Below are 20,121 nucleotides of genomic sequence, written 5' to 3'. Positions count from 1 at the left end.
ATTACAATACTTGTTTTAATTCGTATAAGGAAGTAAAAAGAATGAACAAAAACGGTGTGTTTAATATAACAGTAACATCAACTAATGCTAGAAAAACTTTTGTCGAAAAGAATTGTAGTAAGTTTAATTTGCAAAGTAAGCAATAAATATTACGAGACATTTATGATTAATGTTTCACTAACAGCTTAGTTACTTTTCTATATTCCGGGTCTCGTCACAATACTCGCTTAGACCAGAAGTTCATAGAAATTTTATTGCAAGCAGTATTGTTTGAAAACAGGATGTAATTTTAACGATCACCTGACTGCAGCTTCTTCTGAAGTACTGCTATCTTGCTGCAGAAGCAGCTTGCAGAGAGTGTAACAATTACCAAAGCTTTGGCGGAACTTGGTAACTATTATAAAGTTAGCTGGTTTACCCTTCCAAACCAACGTGTTCAGATCTGCATTGATGTGTTGTTGTGCGTTTTAATTTCAGCTTACCAGCAAGCAGCTGTACAATAAGTCGACGAGAAATCATATACTTTAGTTTGGTTCCAATATTAGTTGTAGTATCCGATAAATCGGAGCTAATAAAATGTATATTAAATTTTAATTCTGAATCTCATCTTTAAGCTTAGTTGTTCAGTAGTACCGAACAATAACTTGCCAGCCCTTAGACATAACGTCTTACTGTCAGCCGTTGGGTTCGAAGAAAGTAACTCCAAATTAATTAATTTATAACATCGAAGTTAAGACTATATGGTCTTACGTTTTCTCGACATATAAAGATTCGGAAATTTATCACTCATCAGGGAGGGCTCATCTAATCCTATTGTTTTTCTGATATGTTAAATAGAAAAACTACTCATTTTAATTTGAAACTATCAGACTTCAATAACTTACATAAAATGGTAAAGCAGAGGAATGTTTCAATTAGTTAGTTTATTTAATTATGACAAAGCACTCGAGGGCTATCTGTCTAAGGGGAGGGATGCTTTCGTTGTGAGCTTTCTAAGGCAAACTGATACGTACCAACCTTACACATGAAAAAAATACACGGAAACTCCCATGCATCCCACCTGTTCACCGGAGTTCGAATCCCGAACTGAACTACCAGTGTTCAGCTTTGCTGCTGGCGGGGGCAGGAAGGTCTTAGGTTCAAATTTCAATCGAAGATGATGTCTTTGAATTGTCTTTCTATCGATGCAGAATAATACAATCCGATGAAGAATTCCTACACTTATGATTAATGTTTCAGAGGTGGGATGATATAGTGGCATTTAATATTACAGTAATGATCAATATGGTACAATTTTTCCAGTGTACACTTTTGTCGTGAAATATAACAGAATATTAAGAGTAACATAATTAGTCAGATCCCATCTGCCCGTTAATTAACAGACAAGAGAGAATGTTCAAATGCCAGTCATCAAGAGGAAATTTTCCAAAGTAAATTGATCATTTTGTTACAGAGTATCTGTTTTCCTCAAGCTTAGATGATCATTTCAATTTCTATTCAAAAACAGTGTTTCCATATTTTGTTGCCAACCAGCGACCGAGCGGTAAAGTCGTTGAACACTGGTATTTCCAATTTAGGTTCGATTCCAAATCGAGCGGACAGGCTGAACGGGTGTTTCTAGTAATTTTCCCCATGTGTAATATGTATACGAGCGAGTTCCCTTAGAAAATCTTCTACGAAGGTATGCCTTCCCTTAGGCAGATAGCCCTTGCGTGCTGTGCAGTAATTAAACAAACCAAACTCAACCATATTTTGCTATAAGATATTATCTATGGATATACAGTGTATGTAGAACAACTAATACAATGTGCGTTTACCAAATCATAGAAAATCCTCAACTAATAGAAGAGCGTTAATTTAAAAAATGAATTTATTTAGTTTCTCAAACAAAGAAATAACTTGAGTTCATATTAGAGGTAAATGGTCATAACAAAATCAAATTATGATTGAATTATATTTTTGAATGGTGAGATTTATCAGCATCACTTCATGAAGAGAAAATATTTTCAAAAAGTATAACTAATCGAAATATTACCTGCATCTTGATGAGGATGTATTAACTGACTCTGAGACACATGGCAAATGGCGAGAAAGATCCAGCATTTCCAGTCCATTTTGTTACCTGAAACGCAATTCACATTAGTTTAAGAAATGTAAAATTCGATCATAGTTAAAATTAAAATTATTTTCTACTTATTTTTATTCTCAGTTCTACTACGTTGTGAATACTCACCATAAACTTCAAAAAGCATGTATTTAATTCTGTAAATTAAATGTTGGGCCTTTTTGTAGTAGAAAAGAACTCCATTATCCAATTTGCAACCGTAGAAAATATGTTTCAGTTTTGAAAATTTTTAAATCATACGTTTTTGAATAAATATTATTTTTTTCCTAATTGCTAATTCTTTCCTCACATGATAAGACATTTAATTACATTTTATCTTAGCACACGTGTCACTGATAATATTACCAATATTCTTCCTAATGCATATATCCCTTTTATGAAAGAATGAGAATGAGTTTAAATTAAGGTGTGATATGAGAAGAAAATTGATTTAGTGGACTAGTGAAAAAATCTTAAATTTGATAGTTTAAAAGTTTATCTCTTCTTTTACCAGATCCAGTGTCTGTATACTATGTTATAATACAGTAATTCCATGAAAATTCCAAGTTATAATCAGGTGCTGATGGGGTTGATCTAACCAGCGTGAGCAACTTGAAGGGAGCCAGAACCTTTTTAAATGTATCTGTCGTTCGCTAAAGTGTAAAGGTTCCATGGCATAAAGGCATAAAGTTACCGACACATTTTACCAATCATTCGCCAAAGCAAAGTTTGCAGGGCCTTATATATAACCTTATACCTGAGTTGACGATCGCTTGCCAAGACACAACGGTGCCCTTAGCCATAAAGTTACAAATGTGCCTTTCTTTCTTTCCACCGACAGCGAGGCAGCCGGTCCACTGGGTAGTTAGCATATCGGCCAGGTAGCCCCGCTGACGGAAATAACTTGAACAAAAAAACACACTTATAAATACATATTGTGCTCAAGACGACTGCTGGGGGCAGTGCAAATACTGGACGAAGACGATAGTGCATGATGGAAGAAGGGTGCATTGCGGGTGTGAAGAACAATTTCAGTTACATATTTACAGAGTTATGGATAGGTGGTTACAAATACTAAAAGTAACAAGAAGTAAAATACTAGAATCCTCCTTATGCAGTTCGGTATCTCATCAAGGTTGCCGAGGCAGCATGTAGAGGTATCAATCTTAGCAAATAGTTGCCTACTGCCGCATGTTTTAAAGATTTTATGAAATCATCTAATTGTGCAGTTTATCGTTTCCAAATCATCGATATCAGGTAACAAAGCAGCATTGCAAGCACCGGTGCCTTGAGAAATTTTCTCAAATTCTCAATAGCTCTATCCGCCCCTGGTTATAGAAACAAATTTCTATGCACCGATAATATACTGACGCTCTGTGAATTTCTTCTATGTCAATCGCACAATCCATAAAAATTTCCTATTACAAGAGTCAAAAGGCCCACCAGCAGCCGAGCGGTAAAAGCTGCTGAACATTGGTATTTCGGTTCGGGCTTCGAGTACCAGCGAACGGGCTGCTGCAAGGGCGTTTTCGTGATTTCCTCCATGTGTAACGTAGATACGTGCCAGTTCCCTTTAAAAAAGACCTCCTCGGGGCATGCCTCTCTTTCCGTGTAGTGCCTAAGGGCGCAACACGTAATAATTCTACGCATATAATAATGCATTGTAATTTTTGAATATTTTGACTTCGCTCGTTTTTCTTTTTTTTCATCGATGACCTTGCATGTTTTTACTCCTCTTTTAAACTGATACAGGAAAGATAGTTATTTTATAATTAAAGGTGTATAAAAACTTTTAAAAATAGTTTCAAAAGAAAATTTTCTAAAAATTTAGGAACGAATATTTTACATATAACAACAATCAATTGAACTTACTTATTGCAACTACTTTTTAAAGTTTGTATGTGCCTTTAATTTGTACAAATGCTCTTGCCTGTCACAATTTTCTAAATAAATCAGTCGCTTGTTTAATGTCACCGTAATTCATCCCTGCTCTGAAAGGAAAGTGATTAGTAACACTGACTGCGGTACTGAAGGGCCCGAGTTCGAATCCTGTAGAAGGAATGGTTATAACTGTCTGTCCCTTCATAGGAGGCAATGATGACCGCCTATTAGGCGCTTCACTTCTGTCCTTAAGAGGGGCCAATGCTGAATAGGCAAGTGCGCGCCATTGTATATATATAAAGAATAAGACATTTTTTCCATAACCTTCACTAAAATGATATTTTTCTTGGTGTTTGATTAGAGCAAGTACTTCAGATTTACATATGACAAATTCGTTGTTTCATACTTGAAATTTAATTTGTTATTTTAGAAAGCGACTGCTCTGAAGCAGGTAACATTTCAACGTTTTTTGGTGCTTCTGTTTTAAATATTAAAAAGTATAACTGAAATGAAAAAATTACGTCTGTTTAATGAACTAAAAATATTTCCGGTTATTACTATTAAATCGTTTAGTTCTTTATTTTAAAATGTAGTCACCTTGTGAGTATTTGCAATTTTAAAAGTTCTTAAGTTATTAAATAAAACTTTAAATGAAGCAAGGATTTCATTTGCATTTGAAGTTTTAGTAAGAACTTTAAGCACTTTTTTGTTGGCTCGTTTCGAATAACCCCAACAATGAAGTAATATTCAAAGGGGGTACATGAAACGTTTCCTGCATTCTGGTCATCTTACAAGGTGATTTTAGTTTTCTCCAAAAATGGATTTTTCAGGTCTCTCAAGTGATAGCATTTATAAAATATTCGATTTATAATCAAGTTTCAGATGTCATTTCAAACCACAATTACGCAAATTTGAGGTCTCGATTTTTAAGTAGGATTTGGAATGCGTATGTGCCACTTCTGAGAAATTCGATGATTACGGTTAACGAGGTATAACTCATTCAGTCACCGATTGGCTTGCCTTGGTACCATTAATTTCGTCTCTAATAGTACAGTCAGACGAAAGTAATAACAGTGACCACTGAATAATAAAAGAAAATAAAAAAATTTGCGTGCGGGTTCCACAAGAAAAAGGTAATAGATGATTATGAATGGGTCATAAAGACACTTGACCCCCTTACACTAATAATCAAAATTAAAAAGGATACGTTCTACAACTTCAGTACCTTAAGTAATCATAAACTCATATGCAAAGCAAGAAGTCATTGTAAATAAAAAAACAATTCTGAAGGGGTTCAGCTTTTAACGGTCATTCAAAAGAGGCTCTTTTAAATTTTAATATGGTTTATCCCTAACAGATTATCAATACAGATAGTGAAATAGCGAAACATCTTATAGGGCACTAGATGAATACATATTTAGATTAATATGGAAGCGAAATATATCTTCTGTATGTTTGAAAACTGAAAAAATATACATCTAATTTAATTCTAGAAAAGTATTTAGTGTTTTTAAGTAAACATATTATGAATTAAATGCATTTCTATTTAAATCAATCAGATTAAAAAGTTATAAAATTAATAATATTCTTAAAAACAGATCAGATAGAGTTTTAAATAACTTAGTTAGTCTATAACAGATTGATTAAATATGAAAGATGAATATCTTAAATTTTTCCGAATGACAAGAGACTCGAATGAAAAGTGAAACAACCCATTAAAGAGAATCAATGCAAAATCTTTTTAGAATAATAGCCCTTTGGGGCTAAAACCGGTTTCCGAAATATAAGCATTGAATAAATTTACATTAGTGTTACGTTACTCAAACTTTAAAACTAGGCAAACATCAGTTCTAAATTGATATTAGTTCCATAGGAAAGTTCTAGGAATTTAAATGAAATCTGAAAGGGTAACCCTTCTTTAAGAAACGGATATATACTCGCCATTATTCTTGAAATGTGTCACATAAACGTCAAATAATAAGAAAGACTTTATAATTCTTCTAGTGTCATTGGGTTTGAAATTGGCAGATTTAGATGAATAGAGAAAACTAATTAGTGTCTTTATATTATTTTAGTCAATTCAAATAGGAAAAAAAAAAAAAAAAGTTTTCTTAAATCTCATTTCCTGGTGCAAAATAAGCATTCTAAGGATGTATTTTACGTGAATGTAAATTTGTATGCTGTTCTTTCATATATTGTTACTAAACTAATTTATTTAAATCCCCAAATAAAACTGAAGTTTACTAATTTACCTTTTAACGCTTGTTTTATTTCGGAAAAAAAACTATCCAAAACACCTTCATTTTCATAAATTAGAATTTGCATGTTTCTATTTGTATGCTAAAATTCCTATATATTTCAAAACAGAAAATTTCAATAAGGGCTTCTTTAGCCTTCTTGACAAGTTTTACGGAAATGTTTAACACGTTAATATATTCATAAAGCATTTCTGTTACTTAAATAGTTCAGATTTGGGTAGCTACGTTAAACTGAGCAAATAATTCTATCTAAACGATCACTATATAAACTCTATATCATACCGTAAGGTGCAAAATTACCGTTCATATAAAAAATGCCAGTTATTAATATTCTTCGCATGAGAATAGCTCTGGCATTTATACATGAAGAACAACTTGCCCTGAAAATGTGAAGATAATATAATGATACCTGCAAAATGCCGCCAAACTGGCAACTTCTAAATGTACGAGGAATATTAAGGCATAATTGGTATGCAGTCTGGAGCCGAGATTTCGCATGTTTTGCATTGACTTTCATTTTAATAAAACAAACTGATTTCAGCTTTCAGTTCATCCTTATTTAGCTTTTACTGCGAGCTGAATGCGGCTTATTGTGAGTTTTCTGCCATTATTCAGCGTTGGCTTAAATGACTATTTTCTGGTGTTTGTGACAATTACATTACATTTTCTGACAAAAAGAGTGAACTTTACTAAGTCTTGTACTTTACACGAGGCTATTTCTAGTTTAAAAAAAACTTCATGGAATTAATGCACAAGCTGCTGCATTTTTTATATCTTTTCTATCTTCTCTGTTGCAGATATTTAAACTTTTTTTTTTTTTTTTTTTTTTTTTTTTTGTTTCAGCTCAGCATTTACTTCTTCATTCATTAGGCATACAATGCTGAAATACAAAAGTAACATTATTATTTGTTTCATGATAACTTTAAGAAGTCTAGTGAATTTTAAAAATTGAACTTATAGTCTTAGAAATGATATTTTTGAATTCATTTTTTCTATGAAGCGAGAGTAATTGCACTCATTTTTGTAAAAGAATAAATACAAACTTCTTTAATGGTAATTCCTGTGTCTAATCTTTCTAAGATGAATAACTGAGTTCGAGTTAATCATAAAAAATTGATTTCGAAGTCATTTCTTTCGAATTAAAAAAGTTAATTCTTCCAAAAAAAATATTCTCCTGTAGATAGCAATAATCCATGAAATAAAGCACGTTTTTCATCTTAATCACTTTTTTTACCATTTATTTCTTATATTTTACTCCAAATTAAGCAAAAATGCTCCATTCTGAAAAGTGACAAAACTTTTTATTGATTTTAAAGAAGCCGCGAAAAAGCTACAAAGAATTTATTACCTACATTACACATATTAATATCCAGATTTCTTTCATCAAAATGCTATTAAATAATTTTATACTCTGGTTTACTTTTAGATAATTGGCAATAATTTGGATCGTATTAAGACATATACACATAAAGCTGGTCATAAGAACAAACATTATTTTATACATCCACATGTGCTAAACTGTATAGTTATATATTCAAATCAAAGCTACTGTGGATTTTTATTACACTTTTACACTGTGACACTATCAAATCTGTAAACATTACAACTGACTTGCACAGCCTTTTGTCAGATTTATTATTAAGCCCTACTCCATAACGAGACGAATTTTAGTGAGCTCCATTTTCTTGATAGTAAAACATACACTTCATTTATAACAGAATGAATATAACAAATGCAAACAGGCGATAGTGCTTTTGCTATTTTAGCTTATCTATGTTGACAATCAGATGAAGATTCGGTATGTGGGACCTGAACCGACCTTATAAGGTATTTTTTCCGCCTTCTTAGCATGCCTTCGTGGTGTAGTGGTCAGCATACTCGGCGCGTATTCAAGAGGTCCGTGGTTCGCGTCCCGGCGAGGGCATTGCTCTTTTTTCAACTGTCCTCCAAACCAAAAAATCCTAATGTTCTCTACATTGGCGCCCGAACTAAAAAGGTAGTGGATGACGATTCTCCACCACCAAGATTTGGCGATTGGGTCCCCTAATCCCCAGTCGCCCTTTAAAAAGGGGGTATATAAAGTATTTCTCCCCGCCTTCTTAGCATGCCTTCGTGGTGTAGTAGTCAGGACACACATTCGAGAGGTCCGTGGTTCGAGTCCCGGCGGGGGCATTGCTCATTTCTTCTGAGACGTTCCAGAATCAAATCTCGATTAGATTAAATGCGGTCTCTAAAGCAGCCAACGTACGAAAGTAATGGCCTCGGAAGAGCTGCGCTTGGGGCATGGAAGACAAACCTTCTACCCAGAAATAACTTTCTCCTGACGTGGATGACTGCTGCGGAATTTAGCGTGTAATGGCTAGGCCTCTTTACTGTTCCCTTCAAATATGGTAGGATACGACTTTTTGAAAGCATACCAGTTATAATCAGGCGCAGCTCTTCAGAACGAATTGATTTCGAGCTTGATCGGAGAAGCTCCATAAAAGAAAGAGCACTAAAATCTGGTGTATCCCTAAAGTTCCTCTCCTTTAAGTTGTAGCCTTAAGGCTGATAAATAGGCTCCCTATAAGCTATTCCATTTCCATAAATATTTACATGCTATATAGACTAGAAAAACACCCTATAGTGTTCACTGATAAATTTCAATTTATGGACAATGTTCACAGATGTATGATCACTATGATTTAGAAATATGCTGAATAGAGCTTCAGATGTTATTCAAAATCCAGACATCTTTGCCAAATTTAATAGTCACACAATAATTCAGGGTTTCATCGAAAGCTGTCAACTCGATAGCCAACGACAAAAACTGAGCAGTAACTGGAGTTTCTCTTACTAAGTTTAGTAAGATTATTCTCTTTTTTGTTGAAATTTTCTCTATCTGAGATAGCTCCATCACACCTGCAGCCATCAGTGTAGATCTGTACTACGTTATTAGTATAAGTATCCTGAAGGAATAACTGCTTGAGGTACTCCATGTGATGAATACCCTGATCAACAAAAAAAAAATTAGTTCTCAGCTTGAAAGATACGTGGCCCGAAAAGAAAGAAATAAAATTGAGTCAGCTGAATAGGAAGACTTTTTCCACTTCGTTTCGCAATAAACCTTCGCTCTCAGCATTGCCCAAGCGGGCTCTTTCTTTTGAGGTGGCGATTGTTATCCATTTACGAATAAAATTTGAAGCTCTGTGCTGATCTTCGAAGCTTTCCATCTTTTAAAAGTATTTAATCAATAGGTTCTTACGCCTAAGCCTGAGAGACTGAAGATCAGCCTCCATACAAGGCATCATTTGGCCAGCTACTACGTAGGCCAGGAATAATTCTAGCAGGTCTGATCTGAGCCCTTTACAATTTGTCAAGATTACTGACTGAGGCAGCCTGCTAAACTTGAATATCTTATTCCAGTATTAGGTTATAAGAATAACGTACGTAACCCTTAAACGGAAGATAGTAAGTGAATACATTAAATAATTATGTTCATGTTTTATTATATTCGTTTACCTTTGCTATAGTCGTTTACTATTATAATACATCAAATAAATATAATAAAAAGTAGAGAAATTTAATAAATACCCTCACAGCATTTGAAAAGAAATCTCATTTTTTTAATAGTATAAATATTTTACTATTTTTCTTTTCTTCTGAGGAATAAGGCCTTATCCTTAAACCGAAAATGCAAAATTAGTTTACTATAATATATGTTTATATTTAATATTAATAAGTACATTTTGTAAATAATACTTATTTACAAAATAATTTATGACGAATTTGTACAAATATTTTTTAGCAATCGCTAGCCTCAAATAGCAAACATAAACTTTGCTTCTACTACCACCAAAGCGCATTCCAAACACTATATAAGCTCATTCACAAAAAATGGGTCAGACAAAAATACATGCGGTGAATTTTAAAAAAGATAAATATTTTTATTCACTTTAAGCAGTTCACGAAGTTTTTCTTTGTTTAAAAATGAAAACACGTCTGGAAACCGAAGGCGCACCATAATTCACGGGTGTTCAGTAACTGGTTTTGAAACATTAAATTCAGAACATACCCCACCTATAATTTACCCATAAGTTTGAGAATTAAAGAAAAAATATAAATTAGGCAGAAAATGTAACACTAAGATCTACTAAAATGAGACGCGATGAAGTCGTTTCAAAATGCTTAGAAGGAACGTTTAACTTCCCAGCTTAAAAAATATGTATACGCAATATTTTATTAAACATTCATTTGAATACAAAGAGCAAAATATATTTTGACAATGTTAAATAACTTTTTCTTATCAGTAGTGGACCAGTTAATGCATAAATACGAAATCCGGAAATTTTAACAAGATGATATGATGAGTAAAACATAAAATGCAAATTTTATGATATAAAATAAATTTCATTGGGCATACTATAGGAATACTTAATGCTGGAAGTTACAAAAATTTTAAAAGTAAAAGAAAAGATAAATCTTCTATTTCTAAGAAATCTTTCTTACAGCTTATTACCCGCAAAATAAAGCTTATTGCATAATCTAACATCCTTAACTCGACAGATAAATAGCTATTAGCGGGAACGAGCGTAACGGAAATAAATTTGCAGTACTATAGTTTTGAACGTTAAATAGAACCTTCTGCTTTTTCCAGCTGCAGGAGTGAATATGACGGAAATAATATATAAGCTTACAGTGAAAACAATAGAAAGAAACTCGAAAATGATTCAAAATAAAATGTTACAAAAGCGCTGGCCAAAGAAAGAAGCAAGGGCTAAAGAAGACACTAGTACGCAATAGGAGTCGGCATAATGCGTATTATTTTGCAGTATTGTAGATTCGTTAAAGTTTGTTTCGTTAAAATTCGTTAAAGTTTGTCTTTGCTGCTGGAGGGAAAATAATGAACACGCAGATTTCTTTTTTGTGACTGTCACTTCTTCAATTGAAGAGGAATCGTCATTGTACATTTCATATCATTTTATATGACTGCCCAGGAGACTTCGAAGAGGGAAGTTTCGGTTTATTTGATTACAACAAAGCATATTAGGGCTATCTGCCTGAGGGGAGGAACGCGTTCGTGGAGGACTTTCTAAGGGAAATTCTCTCGTATACATTTACACATGGGGAAAACCACGAAACACCCATGCACACATCCTGTTCCCCTGTAATCGAACCCAGGTCGGAACAGTGACTGTCTGCTCTGTCGTTGGTGGTTTCTAAAAGGGAAGGACAAACTTCTTGTGAAAAGTGTATTAATACTGCATTTAAATAGATAGCGAAAAAATCTAATTAAGTGCTTATTTGATGAATTAGCATAAATTTAGTGACCTGGTGACCTGTCTTAATTTGTTGATAATCAAAGTGATTAGGATTTAAATGTATCAATACACTAAAAATAAATTTTACTGACTGTGAGCATTACTTGAAATTCCCAAATGGAGTGTGCAAAGATAAATGACTGAATCTAGATAACTTACTGATTTTATCAAAAACTATGAAACGCATTTTCAAAAATGTCAAAATAAGCGTTTAGTTTCTCTTTCATATTTTAAAATTTGTATTATTGTTCTGGACTACTTGATAATATTAACGCGGCCAATATTGTAAATGGGATTTCTCTTGTAATCATGAAAATACTAAATACATTTGCAAACATTTATTTAAAGACTTATGCAAAAGCCTTTATAGATGTAAGTTTTATACTTCAAATTATCTTAAACGAAAATAATTTAAAAAGCATTCAATAATTTTAATCTGTTAATGGCAGATCGCAGTTTTAACATTTTCTGTTACTATTTGGAATTCTAATCACTGCATAATTTTTGTTGTTTAAAACTGTTGTTATATTTATTAGTCTGTTAGATCGTTACCTAGTTTTAAATAAAAGAATGCTTGAATTTAGATTTTGTATTATTACGTTTAGGTAAATTTCTATTTTTACCGCTTATTTTCATCCATGCTTTGATTAATTCAGAATACATAGAAAAAAAAGGAAATATCGTTAAATGTTATTCAGTCAATAGCAGGACCTTCAATATGCATAATAATAATTCTAATAACTTAATAATATTATTCGGAGCTTCTATATGAAGTATGTAAAGAAAAGAATTTGTTTTAAATAATACATTAACCGAATTAAGGGGTTATGATAATCTTCCATTAGCCTAAACAGGAAATCATAAAGATTATTGCATATATTTACATGTGGTAAAAAGATACCTTAAAAAATATTAGCATTAGTCTTAAATATTATAACCCGTGATTATTATTGCCTTTTTGAAGCACTCATACTAAGAAAATATAAAAAGCGTTTTCTAAAACTTCAAAATCAGCATTCAGTTCTCTTTTTCCCTTTTTTACTTCCTTGTTCGAAGTAAGAAAATATTTTAAAAGCAATAAATACTTTTTATTGATTGAATACTGCAGTTTTATTAATTTTTTTGGCATTTGTAATTGAAAACTTTGTATAATTTATTTCTTTAAAAAAATTACTGTTATATATATTTAGCAAGTCATTATTGTATTATAAATGCGAATATTTGAATTTAGGTTTCTTTTTATTATTATTATACAGTGAAATACGATTAACGCGAAAAAAACGAAATATCGGTTAATGAGAAATAATGTAACGGTTCCGACAAACTACTATATATTTTCATGCATATTGTTTCTCTTAACACGAAGCAAAAATCGCTTAACACGAAAAGATATCCTTTCTTGGAATGAACAAAATACGAAAAACACCGGCCTCGCAGACGAGATTTAAGAGGGATGTGAAATGAAAGGTGGTTTCACGCGTTTCGTAGAAAGGAGGCTAACTTGGCTTTGAAATGCCTTCGGAATAGCCTGTGACCGAGCCAATTTTGTTTACCTAAGTTACCTTCACCTTCCACTCCTACAAACGCCACACAAACATCTCATCTCTTATCAGTTGGCTCTGGACTTCAGTGACGAGTACATCGTAGTGCGAGTAAAATTCTCTGAGTTTGGTTCATATGCTGCAATCTTCCATGTCTCTGTCTCTTCATATTTTGCGCTCTGTATGTAATTCAGTGACTCCAAGGACGAATGAAAATTGTTTTCATCATCCACGATTCTCAAAAATATCAGATTCTTTGGTGCCAAAAGAAATGGAGAAGGAGGGACTGAACCGACACTTAATGAAATGTTTGAAACTGAACCGACACTTAATGAAATGTTTGAGAAAATTTCTGTATTATTGGAGTATCTTACTGTATTATCGGAAGAATTCGTTTCAGTAGTTGATGATAATGTGTGTACAGCCCCAATTATGACAGACAAAGACATTTTGGAATTTGTTCAAAGCTCAAAAAATATCATTGATGCAGATGCCGACGAAGAAAATGAAATGAGCAATACAGCTCCTGTTCCCATGTCATCCGAAATGAGGAACTTCCTGAAAAGTATGCGCAGTTATCTAGACGCACATTCCGATGGTGAAACGAATAACAAAGTGGATGACATTGAACAATTTCTTAACAATTCGATGCTAAAAAGACATTTCAAAGAAAAGTATCAGACTGTTTTCCAAAAACTCAATAAATGGTTTTTTTTTTTTTTTTTTTTTCAAAAAACTTAAAAATTTTGTATTAAATTTCATTAAGCTCTTGTAGATGTTTTTGTTTCATTGATTTTTATTAAATACAGGCATATATACATATCTTTGTAAATAAAATGTACTCTAATAAGCTTAATTTTGTTCAATATATGTTTTTTTTTTTTATATCTTTTAACACGAAATTCTTTTAACACGAAAAAATATTTCAGTCTCCTCAGTTTCGTGTTAAACGATTTTCACTGTATTTAAATAGGATGCTATTGTGACTGCTTACTTTGACATGTGTTCATAATAATAATCAAATTAAACATAAATATATTTAAAAAAATCTGAAAACGTTCAGATTTTATATTACGCCCAAAGGAGCTTTTTTTAACGTTTTGTGTGTTACTTTATGTATTAGATATCATTTTCTTCGCACGTAAATCGCGTACAATTCAATTCAACAGCAATATCCCAAAATATTTAAAAATAGCATGCATATCTTTACAATTTCCTATAAACAGTCTCGCTCGCTGGAGATAAAAATGTTTTTTTCAGTACAGTGCTGCCATTGTTTGCTTTGAAGAGTTTATTAATAAAAAATTCGTTAAAGTTTTAAAAATAGGAAATAAAAGTACCGTCGTTTTTTGACAATGAGAGAAACATACATATATTAATGCAAATTCTTCATTATTTAATTTCTTTATGTATAATACAGGGCGATTTGGTGGAAACAATTTAAAAAGTGGATACGTCGTTATAGTGAACCGACGTAGTTTCAAGACTAATAACCCTTCTGCGCTAAAACGTTCCCTCGAGATAAAAATATTTTCATCGCATGTTGTTCTGGATTATGTGAAATACATTGAATTACTTTTATTAGCTAATTTAGGCATTTGCATATATTGGTGGTATAAAAAATAATACTAACAATTTTTTTTAACCAGTTACTGTGTTTTTTCAGATGAAAATTTCTGATATTCAACTAACTGATCAACGTATCAGAAGAAAATAATTGTTGGGCAATTTAAATTAAAACTGAGTAGTATATTTACGAATAAATTAAATGTTTGACCTAGGTAAAATATTAATTACAATCTAACTTATCTTCAGGATCCTTTCTCAAATTTTTATTGACAGAACTATTTTTAGTCTATACCTTAATTATTGTAAATCATTAATTGTTCTCTCATTAGTTCTTTTAGTTATGTTTATGCATAAAATTAATTTAAATGTAACTAAAAAGCCTAAAAGATGAAAGTAATTTACATGTTTTTTTTTTTCTGAGAACCTATTAATTTAAATTACTTTAATTTAAATAGACAGCGTATGAAGGCTTTTTCCCCGGGAGCAAAAATTAATATCCATTTCAATAAATGGAATTTCGCATTACAAATGGCTGGAAAGGCATACCATGTTTCTCATGTCACACAGCCTTTGCCTTACGAAGGTCCTGCCTCTGGTGGTATAGAAAACATGGATTCAAAGAATAAGTAATATTTCCTTGGTGTGTCGCTTCATATTTTAAGCCAGTGGAGTAGGCGATCCGTCACATCGAGGCACTATTTATTTGTTAAAATGTCCCTGCTTGACATCTAACAGGCTATTGTATAGACTAGAGGAAGTATTATAAAACATGATGCCGATAGATAAAGGATCGATAACACAGAAGTTTCGTTTGCATATATTTTATATATTGCAACATTAAATGGTGTCTTATAATGACAAAATCTAACAGTCGAATCTTAACGTTTTTCTCTTAAAAAGAAGTCAGACTTTAATTATTAATTTTGTATACGCAGATTTAACATTTGAAATTCTGTTAAATTTTTATATTTCTCACTAAAAATTACAATCCTTTTAAAGCTTTAAAATTACTAGCAATTCATTTATGTTAATCATAAATGAATATATGTTCATTTATTCATTAATATTAATTTAAAACAAAAACATTTCATTAGATAAATCGATGATGTTTTTAGTTTGTTGCTCTTATTTACTTTAAGATCCTTAAAAATTCGAGCGACAAAAGAAATATAATAAAAATATTTAAATAAAATTATTAAATGTATTAACGTCCGTGTGATTACATTTAAAATATTAGATTCGAATATGAAAATTTAAAACAATTTTTCTAACATTAAAAAATTTTCGATATCAGTGCATTAATCAAAATTCATGTCCTTACTCCTAAGGAAAGAACTTACAACATTCCGCTATGAGGATATAGAAAATTTTGCGCAATTCGCTAGATTTAAAGCTATTGAAACTCGGCTTTGACACTAAGGTTTCATCTTCCCAAACCGGTTGAATGTCAGTTTGCTCTTTTTACCTTCAATTCATTCAAGTAGCAGATACTTTTTAATTTTCACTAGTTCTCAAATAAAAGATTTTAGTTGAAAGGGTTTATTTATTTTTCTACTAGTTAAATTATTTTTTTAATTAGAATTGTGAAGAACTCGTATAGTTTTGTAAAAGAAATAATTCGATGCTTAGGGATGTGCTTTTTTAAATACAAAGAAATAAACAGACTTAACGATGGTATTGTCAGAAGAGAAAACAAACAAAAAGAAAGATTTATTTACATTATTTGTTAAAATATAAGGTACACGAGGACAATTTGCATAAAAACGGGAATGCTTCCGTGAACTTCTCTTTAAGAAAATTTAGCTAGGATTCACTTTATGCAAGGAAAAAATCGCGAAGACTTTCAAGCAGTTAACTCCTACGTAGTGATATCATGTCGGGTTGAACTACTAGTGCTCAGCAATTTTATTCCTTCGGTCGTTGACCAACAAACAAAGAAACAAAAGAACAAAGAAAGAGAGAATGTTTTACGCATTTTAACAAAGTGAACTATTTGGAAAAAATCGTTATTTGAAGTTATTAGCTTTCCATAACTATACTATTATTATTATAAAAATAGGAGCATTTTCGCCCTCAGATCAATACCTCATACTGACAGAAGTTAAATTAGTGTTGACAAATTATACCAAAAAAGTCTGATGTGGCCAACATGACTTCCTTAGACGGTCTATTAAATTATACACATTTTGGATATACTTCATTTGAACTTATGTCCTCGACTTATTCTAACTCAATGAGCGGACTCTTCAATGCAAGTTAAAAGTGACATAAAAAAATTGCAAATTTTGAAATTATTTCTGTCTAATTTTATCGTACAGGAGTTAAACTTCTTTGTATTTTTATTTTTTCATAACAAGTACGGAACCGGGAAACCGCATTCAAAGTTAGATTTCGTTATTTGTCCAATTTTTTTTTTAAATCTGACATTGACATGAAAAATTTCGTCATTTAAAACACTCCTGTAACTGAAAGTATATGGCTACAATAATGAATTGCGAAAATAAAGCCCGGATAAGGACTTTTAAGCTGGATACGTGTGTGTGTGTGTGTGTTTTATGTAATAAAATACGATGGCTACGCTAAGAAATGATTGGCAACCTTAAAATTGACTATTCTAAATTTGGTATTCTCCCCTAAATTCCTCTGTTCTCCAAAATTCGAGATCTTTCCATATTACATAAAGCTGTTTGAAAAAGGTAACCAAAACCTAAAATTAGCCAATAGCAGCTTAGTTATACTTATGCATCTACTTAGCATAAATACTGCTTCGCAAGCAACTATGGTCATTTCTTTTCTTAACTTCTACTCTGTATCTCCGCCCTGCTTATGCTTTCCTGTCTAAGATGCTTACGTCGTACTTTTAAAGCCAGTGTGCATAAAAATTATCGTATTTAACTAATAATACGTAATTGAATAAAAGTCTGCCAAAATAATTTGTTATGTGTGAAAATAAAGATTGGTGATTCGTCAAAATCCAGTTTTTGTTTTATTTTCGTCTGTATGCCTTCACCTTCAGCCAGTGTCTTCTACACAGTTAAAATATCAAATATATTAAAAAATCTGATGTGTGCACCATATGACTTCCTTATACGGAATATTAAATTATACGCATTTTTTCCTGCATTTCATTTAAACTTATTTCCTCGAATTTCATTACAGATATACTTCTCATTCAATTAATTCAGCTCTCACCTCGCGACAAGGCAAAAATACATAAAAACTCAAAATATCTATGTTAAAAATTTAAAGATATAGAAAAACATAAAACACCAAATACAGTTAAAGCAATTTAAAAACATTTTTTACAATTAAAATTACAGTTTTTAGGAAAAAACAAACAATTCGGCCAGCGTGCAAAAGGCAGATTTTTTTTTGCATAAAACAGAAAATTTACTTTTCTTCTCACTCTACAAAAGGACACTGAAGGCGTAGAAACTGACTTAATTTGTTGCGCGCGCTATGCTGATTCCACCATTATCCCATATATCTTCTATGTTGATATATGAGATAATTTAATAACTTATGATAATTCCAGATCGTAATCATTAATGATAATTCCAGAATGGATTAAGCATGATTTAATTCGCAATAATAAAAGAAGACGTTGCTTTGTTGTTTTGAAGCTTAGTTTCTCTAGATTGGCAACAAATCCGTTATTCTGATTCTGCTAAGTTTCAGAAGTAAACAAATATGGCTGCTATGGTAAAAAAATTAGGCTTAGCCTCACTTAAACAACTTTTAAATTATTGATAATTCTTTAATTATAACATGCAGGTTAAGTGAAGGCATACAAATCGTAACCGGAAGATAAGAACAACATAATTCAATAATTTAAAACATAAAATGCAAACTTTGTAAGGATCTTAAGTTTTACTAACGTTTATTTTATTTTAAATCTTTACTATCACTTCTTATTTTCTACCTCCGGCCAGAATTATAAGCATTAAAGTATTTATGCAAAGTTTGTCTGGCGAACGCCAAGTACTTAAGTTGTGGCTTTTTGCCAAGCGAGAGAGAGGAAGCAGTTAGTCGAAGCAGGCCGCTTACCTTAGAAGTTTTACTCAGTTGCTGTTGCCTTCCAGGCCAGAGGTTTTAATCCTCTTGATAATTTTTAAACGTATTGTAGTGTTCTCAGTTATCTGTACTACATACGGCTTCCTGGCAATATAAGGCCAATCTTCCACGTTTATTATTTTAAAGTTAAATTAGAGTTTAGTTCTATTTTTTATATTTTTACGTTAGACCCCAAGTAGCGGGTCTGTGTATTCCAAAGTACGGAAGTTATTGTAAATAGAGAAAAATAAAGGGTTTTGTATACCCTTCTTGTGTATCCTGTCTACTTCCCACAGTTTTGAACATAGCTTTAGTAAGCTCTCTGTTCCGATTCAGGTCCTTGCATGTTCCCGAAGAAGGTAAGACGGAACATTGAACCTGATAGTGGCGCCCAACGAAGAAGAATAACCATGGCCGAGTTTCAAGAAGAACCTGTGCTGCCTGCAGAAGCGGCTCAGAATCCAGAAATGCCAGCTGCCGCCCTGGAAGGATTTGGTTACATCGTCCAGACCATGCGCCCTTCGATGAAACCAGAAGCAACATTTAATGGAAACTCACCGGTAACCAGTTTTTTGGAAAAACTGGATGACCACTTCCTGCTCTACCCCGTGCACGAATTTCAAAAAGTTAGCTTCCAGCGCTTTGAGGGGCCAAGCGCTTAATTGGTTCAAATGTATAGGCAGAAGTCTCTTGGGTCAAGCGGGAAGTCCCACCTATACTTACGACAATTTCAAGACTGCTCTACTAAAAGCCTTGCCTGTTGTAAGGGATCGTGCGAAATTAGAAACTGAACTTTTCAGCATATATCAACAAAGAATCGAAAATCTCTCAAGCTTTATTTTAAGAAAAATTCACGTCTTCAAACTCTTGTATGGAAACCGTCCGGATCCTGAAATAATTCAAGTGATTTTGCCGAGGTTACTGCCCCAAGTGCAAGACTTTATTGAATTAAGAAATCCGACTACACTGGAAAAGTTATTTGAGCTAGCAATCCAGTTTGAAAGTAGAAGAAAGGCGGACATTGAAAGAAGACGCCAATATCAAGAGTGAAACCAATTTGGTGCGCCAAGACTACAGCAAACTCAAGCACACGGCTACGGAAGCAAAGCGAATCAGTGGGCAAGGAAACCCGAGCATTCAAAAAGAGCCGGCGAACATCGACAGTTCAATAGCAATCCAGAAAAAAAGTCTCAAGGCCAGGGGAAAAAGAAGGAAAGCACGGAAATGAAAAATAATTTAAACTAAAACGGATTTCTGCTGACGGGAGGGTTCGGAAATCCGAAGGCCAAGAAAACCCCTCTTCCTTCAAGTTAAATACAGTAATGGTGAAAAATTTGACTCTTCCGAAGATTGAAGTGTTGGTGAATAATATCCCAGCCACCGCACTCCTGGATACAGGCGCGCAGTGTTCCTGT

At 32.7% G+C, this 20,121-nt stretch overlaps 1 protein-coding gene across 4 annotated transcripts in view; it reads right to left on the bottom strand.

Annotated features, from left to right (window-relative positions):
- The window catches only part of LOC118188644 (uncharacterized), an 84,660-nt gene that overhangs the window by 53,396 nt on the left and 11,143 nt on the right, over positions 1 to 20,121 (bottom strand). For all 4 annotated transcript variants that reach the window (XM_085816897.1, XM_085816898.1, XM_085816896.1 and 1 more), the window contains exon 2: positions 2,036 to 2,122. In XM_085816897.1, coding sequence (XP_085673023.1) covers positions 2,036 to 2,114 — 79 coding nt within the window. In that variant the 5' untranslated portion in view covers positions 2,115 to 2,122. The remainder of the gene's footprint in view (positions 1 to 2,035; positions 2,123 to 20,121) is intronic.

The sequence above is a fragment of the Stegodyphus dumicola genome, chromosome 5 (assembly GCF_044657685.1).
Source record: "Stegodyphus dumicola isolate Sdum_Otavi_A_Nest chromosome 5, ASM4465768v1".
Taxonomy (NCBI): domain Eukaryota; kingdom Metazoa; phylum Arthropoda; class Arachnida; order Araneae; family Eresidae; genus Stegodyphus; species Stegodyphus dumicola.
This window is presented reverse-complemented; position numbering and strand designations above follow the sequence as displayed.